The following is a 12,399-nucleotide window of genomic DNA, read 5'->3' on the forward strand; positions in this document are numbered from 1 at the left end:
TTTTAATATGGGTTTCCATGGGAGCTCTTCCTATTGAATTCTGCTCCTGATCCCTTGTCCTTCATCTGTCGCCTCAAAGAGGCATCTCTGCTTCCCTCCTACGAAGACTGAGGTCCTTTCTAATTAGAGGCGCCAGAAACGGGTGGCTTTAAATGCCACCTCAAGGCTTTTTCTCACATACATTTGTATATGATCAAAAGCCTTGTCCAGTTTTAATATGGGTTTCCATGGGAGCTCTTCCTATTGAATTCTGCTCCTGATCCCTTGTCCTTCATCTGTCGCCTCAAAGAGGCATCTCTGCTTCCCTCCTACGAAGACTGAGGTCCTTTCTAATTAGAGGCGCCAGAAACGGGTGGCTTTAAATGCCACCTCAAGGCTTTTTCTCACATACATTTGTATATGATCAAAAGCCTTGTCCAGTTAAAAGGTATCTCTCTTTGTTCTCTGTGTGGTGTGCTGATACAGTATCGCACACAAGTGTGTGTTAGTGTAAGGCGCATAGCAGAGTGGACTGTGAAAGTGTTCACCTGTCCTGGTCATCTTCTCTGGTCTTCTCAGACCAGGGTTTTGGGTGTGTGTTCTGCTCTTCTTCATGCAAACCAAGAGCGCATCTACTGTTATCGTGTACTGAGCAGATACCCACAACCTTTGCCCCTAATTCCCCACATTCTTTGACAGGCGTATTGATGCAAAAAATAGGGAGGCCTCCTTTTGTGGATGGCTTTTTTTTTTGGTGGTGCTTACATCACACAAGCACCAGCCTGATTCTGTACTAAGCACACAATACGCGCCTCCCCTACAAATATCAGGCCCTTGTTGGAAGGTCAGGGAAAGATGCCAGAAGATGGTCCCGCCTTCAAGTTGTATCTGACTATGGGACCTCATCATGGGTTTTCTAGGGTTGAGAGTTGCCGACTGCCCCGGTCCGCCCAGTGGGTTTCCATAACTGAGTGGGAATTCATCCTGTCTCCAGAGTTGTAGTCCCACACTCAATCCGCTGTTCACAAAAAGCTGGCTGGCTAGTTGGTTGACATTTCCCCAATATGTTTCCCCTGCATAGTTCTTTTGCAGCAAACCAAAGAGCCATCTAAATCCCAAGAGGCCATAACATAGGGAGCTCCCTTCTTTTCGGTTCATCCAGCCATATATTGCTATCACCAGTGGCAGCAACCCTCCAAGGTTATTTCAGCCCCGCTTGGCATTGTCAGGATGGAACCTGGGACCTTCTGCATGCAAAGCATGTGCTCTACCCCAGACCTGTGGGTCCCAGCTGGACCATCTTCAAGCAAGGCCATGAGGTGTATGGCAGGTATTGTGTGCTTAGTACAGAACCAGGCTGGTGCTTGTGTGATGGAAGTACCACCAGAACAAAACAAAACCACCCTTCTTTTGCAGTTGTCTGGAACCACATTAGACTTACTCAGACATAAAGAGAGCTTAGAAAGATACTTTTAAAAAATGTACTAAGTTAGCAGTTACAGTCCCAGGATTTGGTCCCCAGGACACACACAGATCACAGATAGCAAAATCTGTGGATGCTCAGGTCCCATTATATGCAATGGGACTTTTTTTATATAAGCTTTTATAACATGGCAAAATCAAGATTTACTTTCTGGGAGGGCGAAGAAACCTTTTTAGTATATTCAAGTTGCAGATGGTTGAATCTGTGGCTACAGTGGAAATGCATAAAATGCGTCATGCAAGATTTCTGAGAGACAATCATGTTCATCTGTTGCAGCATAAAAAGGGAAAAGGGAGGCAGGAATCTGGCAGCATCTTGAAGACTAACTGATTTATTTTAGGATGAGTCTATGATCCTATGAGTTTTCATGGGTTTCAATCCACAAAAGCCAAAATGTTTGCAACCAGATGAGTCTCAGAGTTGGAATTTTTTCAGGTTTTGAAATACCCAAGTAGCATAATATATAGCTGTACTGTTTTCTCAGGCTGGAGAGATAGACATAAGGATCAGTGAAATGGGAAGCGTGGATTCATGCCGAATGCTACACTTAGATGACCGCCATTTCACAGATGCTCAGTCTCTCTCCAGCCTCATGCCCTTCTTCCAACTGGCCGCTTCCACTTTCAGAGTGGTAGTGGTGCTTCTGCTCCTTCTACCTCTCTAAACTCGCTTCTCATTCGTTCGCTACTTGCATGGTTTATGAGATGTGAGGCTGGAGAGTGTTCTGCTTCCTGGGACAATCCTGTGTCCGGTTCTGGGCACCATAATTCAAGAAGGATGGGGACAAGCTGGAAAGTTGTCCAGAGAAGGACAACCAAAATGGTGGAAGGTCTGGAAAACAAACCCTCTGAGGAGTAGCTGGCTATGTTTAGTCTAGAGAAGAGAAGGTTCAGAGGTGATATGGTAGCCCTGTTTAAATATTTGGAGGGATGCCATATTAGAGGATGGAGCAAGCTTGTTTCCTGCTACTCCAGAGACTAGAACATGGATCAATGGAGGCAAGCTGCAGTAGGAGATTCCACCAAAGCGTATTGACAGTAAGAGCTGTTGGACGATGGAAGATGCTGCCTCAGAGCTTTGTGGTATTTCCTCTTTTTGGAGGTTTTTAAACAGAGGCTGGATGGCCGTCTGTTAAAGGGAGGGCTTGGATTGAGAGTTCCTGCATGGCAGAATGAGGTTGGATTGGATGGCCCTTGGTTTCCCTTCCACGATTCTTATAGATGAAGGAACAGGAGTGCTAGCACCGCCGCCTCAAAGGCAAAAGCGGGCAGCTGGCAGCATAATTTTAAGGAGGTTTTTGGATTTCTGGATTAGAGGTGCTCAACTTGGACCCCTTTCCCTGGGTTGCTTTTACCCCCTTCCAGGCTCATTTCAATTCTGGAAGGAAAGCAACAACCAGTTTTCTGGCTGGGATCATGGGAAAGGGCTCCAGACCCCCCCAAACTGACCCACACTATCCCTCATAACATACAACACTTTGGCTAGAGATTGCTGCCATAGCCATAGGTGCGCATCGGCGTGCCCTCCCTCCTCCTCCTCTGCTTTGGGTTCGGAGAAGACAGGTCCAAAGCCTCTTCCAGGTTGCCATTGGTAGCTTTGCCAGGAACTTGGAGGCAAACAGGCAGCTTTGTGCCGCCGAACGTGGCGCCGACTATCCTAGGAATGGCTGCAAAAACGGCCTGAGTCCAGAGTTGCTGTTTTAGTTGTTCTGCGTACTCCGTTTTTGTTACCTTAGACCAAGTTGGCGTACGTCTTCCTATTTGCTCTGAGACAATAAAAGGTCTATATTTTTAAAAAAGAAGCAATGGTGAAGGTTTTATTTACACACACGGCAATGGACAGAATATTATTACCCACAGTTGATGTTGTTGTTGTATGCCTTAAAGTCATTTCAAGGCGAACCTATCATGGGGCTTCCTTGGAAAATATTTGACCAGAGAGAGGGCTTGCCGCTGCCATCCTCTGAGGCTGAGAGAGTGTGATCCGCCCAAAGTCACCCATTGTGTTTCCAGGGCTGAGTAAAGATTTGAGCCCAGGTCTCCAGAGGGTCTGCTCCTCTGGAGAAGTGCAAAAGGATGGACTGGGACCAGAGGAGGAGGATCTGATCCAGCTCTGGGATTTAGGGCTTGCCATTCATTTTGGGTAGAAGCCAGTGTCATTGAAAAGAGGTTGGGGGGGGGGGGAACATGGTGTCCCTCCCTCCAGCCTGTTGTGCCCTTGGTCCCCTCCCTCAAGCTCCTTTCTGGAAATCTCCAGAAGCCTTATGGCCAATATGTGGGTCTTTGGGGGGATGATGGGGATTCTAGTCCAAAAAACTAAGAAGCCCCCTTCCCTCGTGTCCTGGAGCGCCCTCTGGCGGCAGCAGAGAGGGCTAGTTCTTCTCTCTTGGGCCCCTGGAGGCTTTGGTGCAAGCCCTATTATGATTCCCTATCCTGGAGCGCCCTCTGGTGGCGGGAAAGGGGCGTTGCTGGCCATCTGTCTCCAAGGGGCCCATTATTCCTGGTTCTCTCTCTCTCTCTCTCTCTCTGGGGCGCCCTCCTGCGGCTGCAATGGCACACTGCAGCCTCTTGGGGGGGTTTGGGCTGGCTCCCTCCCAAAGGACTCTTTCTTGACCTGTTTTCAGGCAAAGGGGCCTTTGGGCGCCTCAATGCAGACTAGCCCAGTTTGGGGAGTTGGAGAAGACTGACTACCATCATCCCCAGCAGGCACACAAAATGGCGGCGGGGGGGTCCCATTCGGCCTTCCTCGGCTCCAGAGCCCTTCGGGGCCTCGGAGGAAGGCACTTCCCATCATCCCCAGGACCCCAGACGACGCAGAAGGTGGGGTCAGCCCCAGCTCAAAGACTTTGGAATGAAATTCCCATCATCCTCTAGCCCTCAAGGGCAATGGCGGCCATGTTTTCCTGGCTGCGGGGTGATGGGACTTGTAGTCCAAAAGCCGCCTAGGGGTCTTGTAGTGTTTGTAAAGAAGACAGACGTGAGCTCCTGAAGGTTCATTTAAAAGTGGGCGTGGCCCTATCGCCATCAACGCTGCCTCCGTGGCCCCGCCCCCTGCCCCTCGGAGGTGCGCGCGACCCGGAAGCGGAAGCGGGGTTGTCTGCCTGTCCCCGGAAGGCGTTCTGGGGCTGGGGAAATGGCGGCGCCGGAGGAGGAGGAGGATCCGTGGCCGGAGGTGTTGGAGCCGGGGCCGGCGGCTCTTCCTCGGCGGGAGCTGAGCCTGGAGCCGGGGGAGCCCCTGGAGCGCCGCGTCCGTTCCTCCGAGGGCCGCCTTCCCGCCGCCTTGGGCCGCCTGGGCGCCGCTCTGCGCCGGCTGGAGGTGCGCGGCTGCCTGGCGCTGAAGGAGCCGGGCCCGGCGCTGGGGCTGCTGTCGGGGCTGCAGGTGCTGGCGCTGCCCGGCTGCGGCCTGGGCCCCCAGGGGTTCTCGGCCTCCGGGCGCCTGCTCCCGGCCTCCCTCCGCACCCTCGACCTCTCCGCCAACGGCCTCGAAGAGCTCCCCCTCGAACTCGGAGGCGGAGGAGAAGGAGGCGGAGGAGAGGGCCAGGGCGCCGGAGCCTCTGGGCCGCTGCTTCCCGAGCTGCGCCTGCTCAACCTCCGCCGCAACCGGCTCCGCGCCCTGGGCCCCGGCCTGGCCCTCCACGCCCCGGCCCTCCAGGAGCTGCTCCTGGCCGGCAACGCCCTCCGCCGCCTCCCGGGCGCCATGCTCCCCGGAAACACCGGCCTCCCTCCGCCGCCCCGAGCCCCGCGCCAGGCCCCGGCCCCCGCCTTGGCCCTGCTGGCCACCCTCGAGGCCTCCGGGAACCAGATCCAGGAGATGGACCCCTCCATCGCCAGACTCACGGGCCTCAAGGCGAGCAGGGAGCCCCGGGAGGAGGGAAGGGAGACAGAGAGGCCTTCGGGGAGGGACGCCCAACCCAGGCTCCTCTGTCCAGGCAGGGAGGCAGGATGCCCCAGGAGCCCCTCTCCCGCCCTGCAGGAATACATAAGGCCCTGGAGCTAGCTATAAGGGACCACCCCCAAGGAATGCCAAGGACCCAGCCCAGCCCCCTTCTGCATCCCAGAGTCAGAGGGAACCCAGTGTCCAGACGTTCTGGAGCTGGAAGAGACCCCAGGGACGTCCAGTGCCACCCGCCCCACCAGCCCAGGGATGCAGAGCCTCTCCGGTTGGGAAGGGCCCCCAGGGGCCCTCTGGCCCAACCCACTGCTGCCATGATTGGGAAGGGCCCCCAGGGGCCCTGCAGGAAGCCACAGTCATAGCGTCCCCATTGGCAGATGGCCGCCCAGCCTCTCGTGAAAGACCTCCAAGGGAATGTGTCCCACTGCCAAACAGTCCTTACTCTCAGGAGGTTCCTCCTAATGTTGAGCTGGAATCTCTTCCTCTGTAGCTTCCATCTATTCCTCATTGTGTCCTGTCTCTGGAGCAGCAGAAAACAAGCTTGCTCCCTCCTCAACATGACACCCCTGGGCTGGCATCCCGGTGCCTTCGCCCCTGAGAAAGTGCTATGAGGGCCTGGGTGGCTAAAGACCCCTCTGGGCTGCCAGGCAGTTCCAGTTCCTGAGACAACCAGGGTAAAGGGAAAGGGATCCCTGCTCATCCTCTGACAGAGAGAGCAAGGGCTGGCTAAAGGTCCCCTTGGCGCTCTACTACTGGGCACAGGTGCCTCCAAGGCCCTCTAGCCCAGTCTGCTTCTGCCATGCAGTCCGCTTCTGCCATGTCAAAGCTCTCCCTGGCACAGATGGCCCCCCAGCCTCTGTTGGAAGACCTCCAAAGAAGGAGGCTCTACCAGCGTCAAACAGCTCTCGCCATCAGGAAGTTCCTGCTAATGTTGAGCTGGAATCTCTTTCCCTGTAGCTTGCATCCATTGCTCCATTGGGTCCTATTCTCTGGAGCAGCAGAAAGCAAGCTGTCTCCCTCCTCAGTGTGACACCACTTCAGATATTTAAACAGGGCCATCAGAGAGTTGAAAGGGACCCCTAAGGACCCTTTAGTCCAACCTCCTTCTGCCATGCAGGAACTCACAATCAAACCGCCCCATTGATAGATGGCCACCCAGCCTCTGCTTACAAACCTCCAATGAAGGAGATGCCACTGCTCTCCCTGGCATTGGAGGACCCTGGCATGGCCCACCTGGGCAGACGCGAAGTGAGGAAGGGCAGCATGGGCATTTATATTTGGGCGCAAAGAGTCCCAGATTCAATCCTTACCTTCTCTAATTCAAAAGATCTCACGTAGCTGGACTGGGACAGAATCCTTTCTGTCTGATTGCTGCTGCCAGTTGGTCAAATAGGCTTGGACTCATGTCTGAATCAAAACAATTTATTCCTCTCTCTGTTTTTATCCCTTGACAGACCTTGGACGTCTCCAACAACCAACTGTCCGAAATCCCCGTGGAGCTGGCCGACTGCCCTAAGCTGAAGGACCTCAATTTGAAAGGAAACACCCTGAAGGACAAAAGGCTGGAGAAGATGGTGAACAGTTGCCAGACGAAATCCATCCTGGAGTACTTGCGGGCCGGGGGCCGAGGGGGCGGCAAGGGGAAAGGCAAGCAGGATGGTCCAGAAAGGGAAGAGCCAAGGAAGAAGAAAAGAGAGAGGGCCAGGAAGAAGGCAGGCAGTGACGCCGAGGAGGAGCTGGAGGAGGCCCAGAAGCTGCTGCTGAAGATCCTCCACATTGCCGAGAACCCGGCGCCCGTCGTAGTCAAAGCCAGCCCCAGCGTCAAAGAGGTCCGGCCGTACATCGTCTGCTGCGTGGTGAGAGGAATGAATTTAAGCCCAGGAAACACCTTGAAGAGGTTCCTTTCTGTCCAGGTAGGACTCAAAAGGTGGCACACTTCGCCCTCCGCTTTTGCAGCTTTAGCGGATTTGATCATTTGTTGTTGGCATTGATATGTTCCATTCCCTCCCCATAAAGCATCCATTTACTTTTTAAGAAACAAGATGACAGAAAAGCACATTCAAAAACATAGTTCAAAACTATAAAACATCCATTTGTCCCCAGAGAGCCTTAAATCATTACTATTAGTAATTTCTTAACTATATATATATATATATATATATATATATATATATATACACACACACACACTGCACATATGTGTATATGGAGAGATTTCTTTGTTTTTTAATATACAGGAAGATGTCAAAGTCAGTTTGAATCCTTCCAAATGTTTCTTCAGTGCTGTTTAGCTTATATTAGCAACATTGAAATGCAAGGCCAAGCTAAGACCAAAAGTAAATTGTAATAACATTCCAACAACATTTTAATTTATTGAATGATAGCATTCAGAACATAGTCATAAAATGTAAAAGCACTGCAAAAGTTTATTAAGTTTACACTGGGGGGAAAGGATGGTAGAAGTACTGAAAGCAATATGCAGTACTGTATATTGCGGTTGATACGTCCTCTCTAGGAATCTCTAGGTCCTCTGGTGCAACTCTGCCAGAACTTGGCCAAAGAATTGTGCTGGAGAACCTATATGTTCCTATAGAAAACACTCCTCTAGGCATGTGTAGGTCCTCCAGTGTAATTCTGTGACCAACCTCTGGCAGATGTTGACCACAGAGGTGCCCTGGAGGAAATAGAGATCCCCACAGAAGTGTTCTCTTAGGTAAAAAGAATAGTGGTTTCTTTAATCTGCAGTTTTCCAACGTTCGTAGGAGGTGTTTCGCCCATAACCCCAGCGAATGTGGAGGGACCACTGCACTCACAAATTTTGGGGTGCGTTGACTTGTATCTCACACAGTGGCTGCATCTGCATTGCAGAAATAATCCAGTTTGGCACCACTTTAACTGCCAGGGCTCAATGCCGTGGAATCCTGAAATTTGCAGTTTGTTGTTGTGTTATGTTTAATAAAATATTTAAAAACGAAAAACGAAACCCACTGGGTGACCTTCGGCAAGCCACTCTCTCTCAGCCTCAGAGGAAGAAGGCAAGGCCAAACCTCCTTAAGGGAAGCATAATAATAATAATAATAATAATAATAATAATAATACACTCATATATAATTAAGGCATACATAGAATATTATTATTAATACCCCACTCTTCAGCCAAAAGGCTATCAATGTGGAGAAATCTTGTAGCACCTTTGAGACTAAGAAGCTGACAGCATAAGCTTTCATAGACTTAAGTCTATTTCCTCAGATGCATTTGCATTAATAGTGGCAGTGGAGGTTGCCAGGCCAGTGTTGGTTGACTAGCCTCGGTTGTACTCTTAAAGGAGGCCCTGTTTCCCCTGAGTCTTTAATACCTTTTTTTCCTTTTAACTGCTTGATTCCAACTTCAGACTAGACTCCATGAGGACGTCTGTGAGAAACGGACGGTGGCCACCATCGCCACACACGACTTGCGGCTGGTGAAAGGTCCTCTTCTGTATGACGTCCAGCCGCCAGATGATTTGAAGGTAGGATGAGCTGTGACAAAACGGCAATTCCACTGAGCCAAAGGTAGAATTACTTTGCCCTCCAGATGTTGTCAGACTGCAACTCACATTAGCCCTAGTAATAAGTTAAACTTTAAATGGTTTGTTTAAATAAGGGTGGCATTAATGGAGATAGATTTTGGGCAAGCCACCCTCTCTCAGCCTCAGAGGAACGCATGGGTTGATCTCCTCATGAACAGAGAGATCTTGTAGCACTTTTGAGACTCATTGAAAGGAAGAAGTTGGCAGCATGAACTTTCCTAGGCTTAAGTCTAGTTCCTCAGATACATTTAGATGCAATAATAATAATAAGTAGAGAGATCTTGTAGCACCTTTGAGACTCACTGAAATAAAGAAGTTGGCAGCACGAGCTTTTAGCATCTGAGGAAGTGGACTGAAGTCTAGGAAAGTTCATGATGCCAACTTTTCTTTCTGTGAGTTTCAAAGGTGCTACAAGTTCTCTCTACATACTGATCCTACAGACTAACATAGCTATATCTTTGAATTCTTCTCAGTGGAGACAGTGGAGGGTTCCTTTTATCTATTAAATTGTTTCTTTCAAAGCTATGAAGGAAAGAAGGGTGGAATTCCACCATTCTTAATTTTGCCAAATTACTGCTGTCGTTCACTCCAGTCCGAATGAGTGAACTTTAAAAATCAGTTGTCTAAATGCGCCGGCATTTGAGCCACATTTTGAATGGCATCCACTAAAGAAGTGGCGAGGGAAAGTGGCCATAACCCATGCATGTGTCTTTGGTTGGCGAGGGGAGCCGCCCTTGAAACTGTGGCTGATGGGAATGATAGTGCTTGTGTTGCAGATCACCCCTTTGGGCCGGAAGGAGGTGAAGGCGAAAGACCTCCTGCGGCAGCTGCAGTCTGAAGCTGAGGAACAGCGGAAACAGAAGAAGAGGCAGAATATCTCTGGATTGCACAGGTTAGTGCTCGCCTTTGGCCTTTTAAAACAACATGGAGTACAAATGTTTTAAAGGCGTTCTACATAGCCATTGAGACCCCCCCCCCTTATTGCACATCATCTCTTGGATGTGTCCATTGATCTTTCATCTTCTTTGCATCCTCCTGGTCCAGGTACCTTCAGTTACTCAATGGGAAGGAAAACTACCCCTGTCTCATCGACGCCGAGGGCACTGTGATTTCATTCCCGCCAATCACAAACAGTGAGAAGACAAAGGTATGGCCAAGTCCGTATTTCTAACCTGGCAAAACCGAGCATGGAATTAGCCCTGTGCAATAGGTCTCATTGCAAATTGAAGATCCTTACCAGCTTTGAAATGACAGCTCCTTGTAATGTTGGGATCATTTGGAAATTAGTAGAAACATGTTTGTTTGTTTTTTCCTCTTGGCAAGCCTTTTCCCAAGTTCCAAGAAAGCTTTTCAGTCTTTGCGGGGACCGGTTTGTAATTGTTTTTCTTAGGCCTGAGAATAGTAGAAGCCCATCATGAAATTCCTTGCTCAGGTGGCATTCTGGCAATTTCCCTTATCCACGTACTTTTAATTTTTAAAGCTTGGGAAGAACACATCTGACCTGCTTCTGGAAGTCACGAGTGCCACAAGCCTCCAGATCTGCAAAGACATCATGGACACCCTCATTCTGGTAAGGATCCCCCTCCGTTTTGTGCTTTCCATCCTCTGTTTTCTGTCACAGGCGCCTGGATTTTGCTCAACGGGCGCATGCTCATGAGAGGAGGCGAAGTTGGGTGGGAAGAAGGAACATCCTCATTTTGGGTGGGAAATGGACCTGGCTCAAGCCCTTTCCAGCTGTGAATTTCCACAGGGTGAATCTATATATCTGGAGGGCAACACGCTGACATGAAGGGAACTGAGGGAAACTAGGAAAAGCTTTCTCTGCCTGAGTGGAAACCACACAACCCTCTAAATGTTGTTGGACTCGTAAGTCCCAGTCATCCAACAACATAGGCATTGGTGAAGACTTTGAATGTTATTGTTTTAAGGTAGGGGGGTAGGGGATCGTGTAGTTGTGGTTGTGTGTGTACTATGTATATTATTGACATATCTTGCTGTTGTAACCTGCTTCGATCCATAGGGAGAGTCGAGATATAAATAACATTTGTTATTATTATTACTAGGAGATGCGTTCCAACTTTCTCAGGCAATTCATTTTGTCAGCATTTCTGAGGGGTTTGCTCTTAGCCATTGCAATCTTCCTTTCTTTCAATCGCAGAAGATGGCAGAGCTGAACAGGTCTGCTTTGGGGAACATGGATGGGGAACCAGGTTCGGATCACGACTCCAATGACGAAAACGCCAGCGTTCCTGCCACCTCGCCTCTGGTCTTGGAACAGGTTCGGGTCGTGGACACGGATGGGAACCTGAAGGTCCTCTATCCCTCCAAAACGGACCTGGGCACAGTCTCGTCTCTCGTCACCGTCATCCATTGAGCGCCTTTGGCTCTCTCCTCCCGTCGTGGGGTATGTCCTACAAGCGCCTGTGCGCAGCAGCCTCACTTTGGGACAGTTTTTAAAATACAAAGCGGCAAAATATATCAGTCACCTTGCTCTGGTGGGAGGGTCGGGGGGGTTCATGCGACGGTTGGCACAGCAGGGTTTTGTGGCCTCAAAAGAGACTCGAAGCCCCGCTTGGTTAATAAAACATGAGCTGCCACCCATAATCAATACGTGAATGAATTTTATTAAACAAAACACACCAGATGCCTTCTCTTCAGAGTGAGACTCCGATTTCTATCCTGACATAGCCGCACTCTTGTGAGAATGCCTTGGCCAGGGACAGATGGCCGAAATGCCATATTGGCCAAGGGTCAGGGAGGCAAGCCTTGGAACGGTTCCCAGCACATGGCCACTAGCCAGGGCCACCCTATGCGCCTTCCCTTTTGCCCAGGATGTGTTCCTTTCCCTGCCTTTCTAGCTGGAGACAGATGGAGACTGTGGAAGTCTGCCTGCCATTTGCTGGCATCAGCTAGTGCTAGTGAAGAGACCCCAAAAGGGCTCTCCAGTCCAACCCCAGTCTGCCATGCAGGAACTCACTATCAAAGCATTGGCCCCAAGTACAGTCAGCCCTCCCATGGCTCCAAAATAGTCCCAAAACAGATACATTCTACAAAAGCAAACCTTGAGTTCTCCATTTTATGTACGAGGCCCCATTTCACTATACTACAGTGTATAATGGGACTTGAGCATCCATGGGTTTGGTGTCAAAGGAAGGCCCTGGAACCAAATCCCAGCAGTGGCTCTCCTGCGGGGCTCCCACCTCTGGCCATAAAAGCCCGGCTTGGCTTTGGGGACTATTGTAATTGTGTGTGCATTGAAAGCTGGCCATTGCCTCAACAAAGGTCGCTCAGAGATTGGCTGCAGTGGCCCACACTGACCCTGCCTCAGTCCCTGCCCCTTCCCCAACAAAGAAGACCCCGAGAGGCAAGTGTGTGTGTGTGTTTGTCATGCCCAGGCCTTGAGCAAGAGGACAGCTGTGGCCTCCTCTTTCCAGGTCAATGCAGGGACAGCAAACACTGAGGAGGGAACTGGGCAAGA

General features: G+C 50.4%; 1 protein-coding gene across 1 annotated transcript; it reads left to right on the plus strand.

Moving 5' to 3' along the window:
* The first annotated feature begins 4,542 nt into the window (after positions 1 to 4,542).
* On the plus strand, positions 4,543 to 11,578 carry LRRC47 (leucine rich repeat containing 47). The gene is made up of 7 exons (XM_042478076.1): positions 4,543 to 5,308; positions 6,808 to 7,266; positions 8,745 to 8,861; positions 9,698 to 9,813; positions 9,966 to 10,068; positions 10,402 to 10,491; positions 11,080 to 11,578. The coding sequence occupies exons 1-7, from the start codon at positions 4,595 to 4,597 to the stop codon at positions 11,293 to 11,295; spliced, it is 1,815 nt and encodes a 604-aa protein (XP_042334010.1). The 5' UTR covers positions 4,543 to 4,594; the 3' UTR covers positions 11,296 to 11,578.
* The last annotated feature ends 821 nt before the right edge of the window (positions 11,579 to 12,399 follow it).

Source organism: Sceloporus undulatus, chromosome 7 (assembly GCF_019175285.1).
Source record: "Sceloporus undulatus isolate JIND9_A2432 ecotype Alabama chromosome 7, SceUnd_v1.1, whole genome shotgun sequence".
NCBI lineage: Eukaryota > Metazoa > Chordata > Lepidosauria > Squamata > Phrynosomatidae > Sceloporus > Sceloporus undulatus.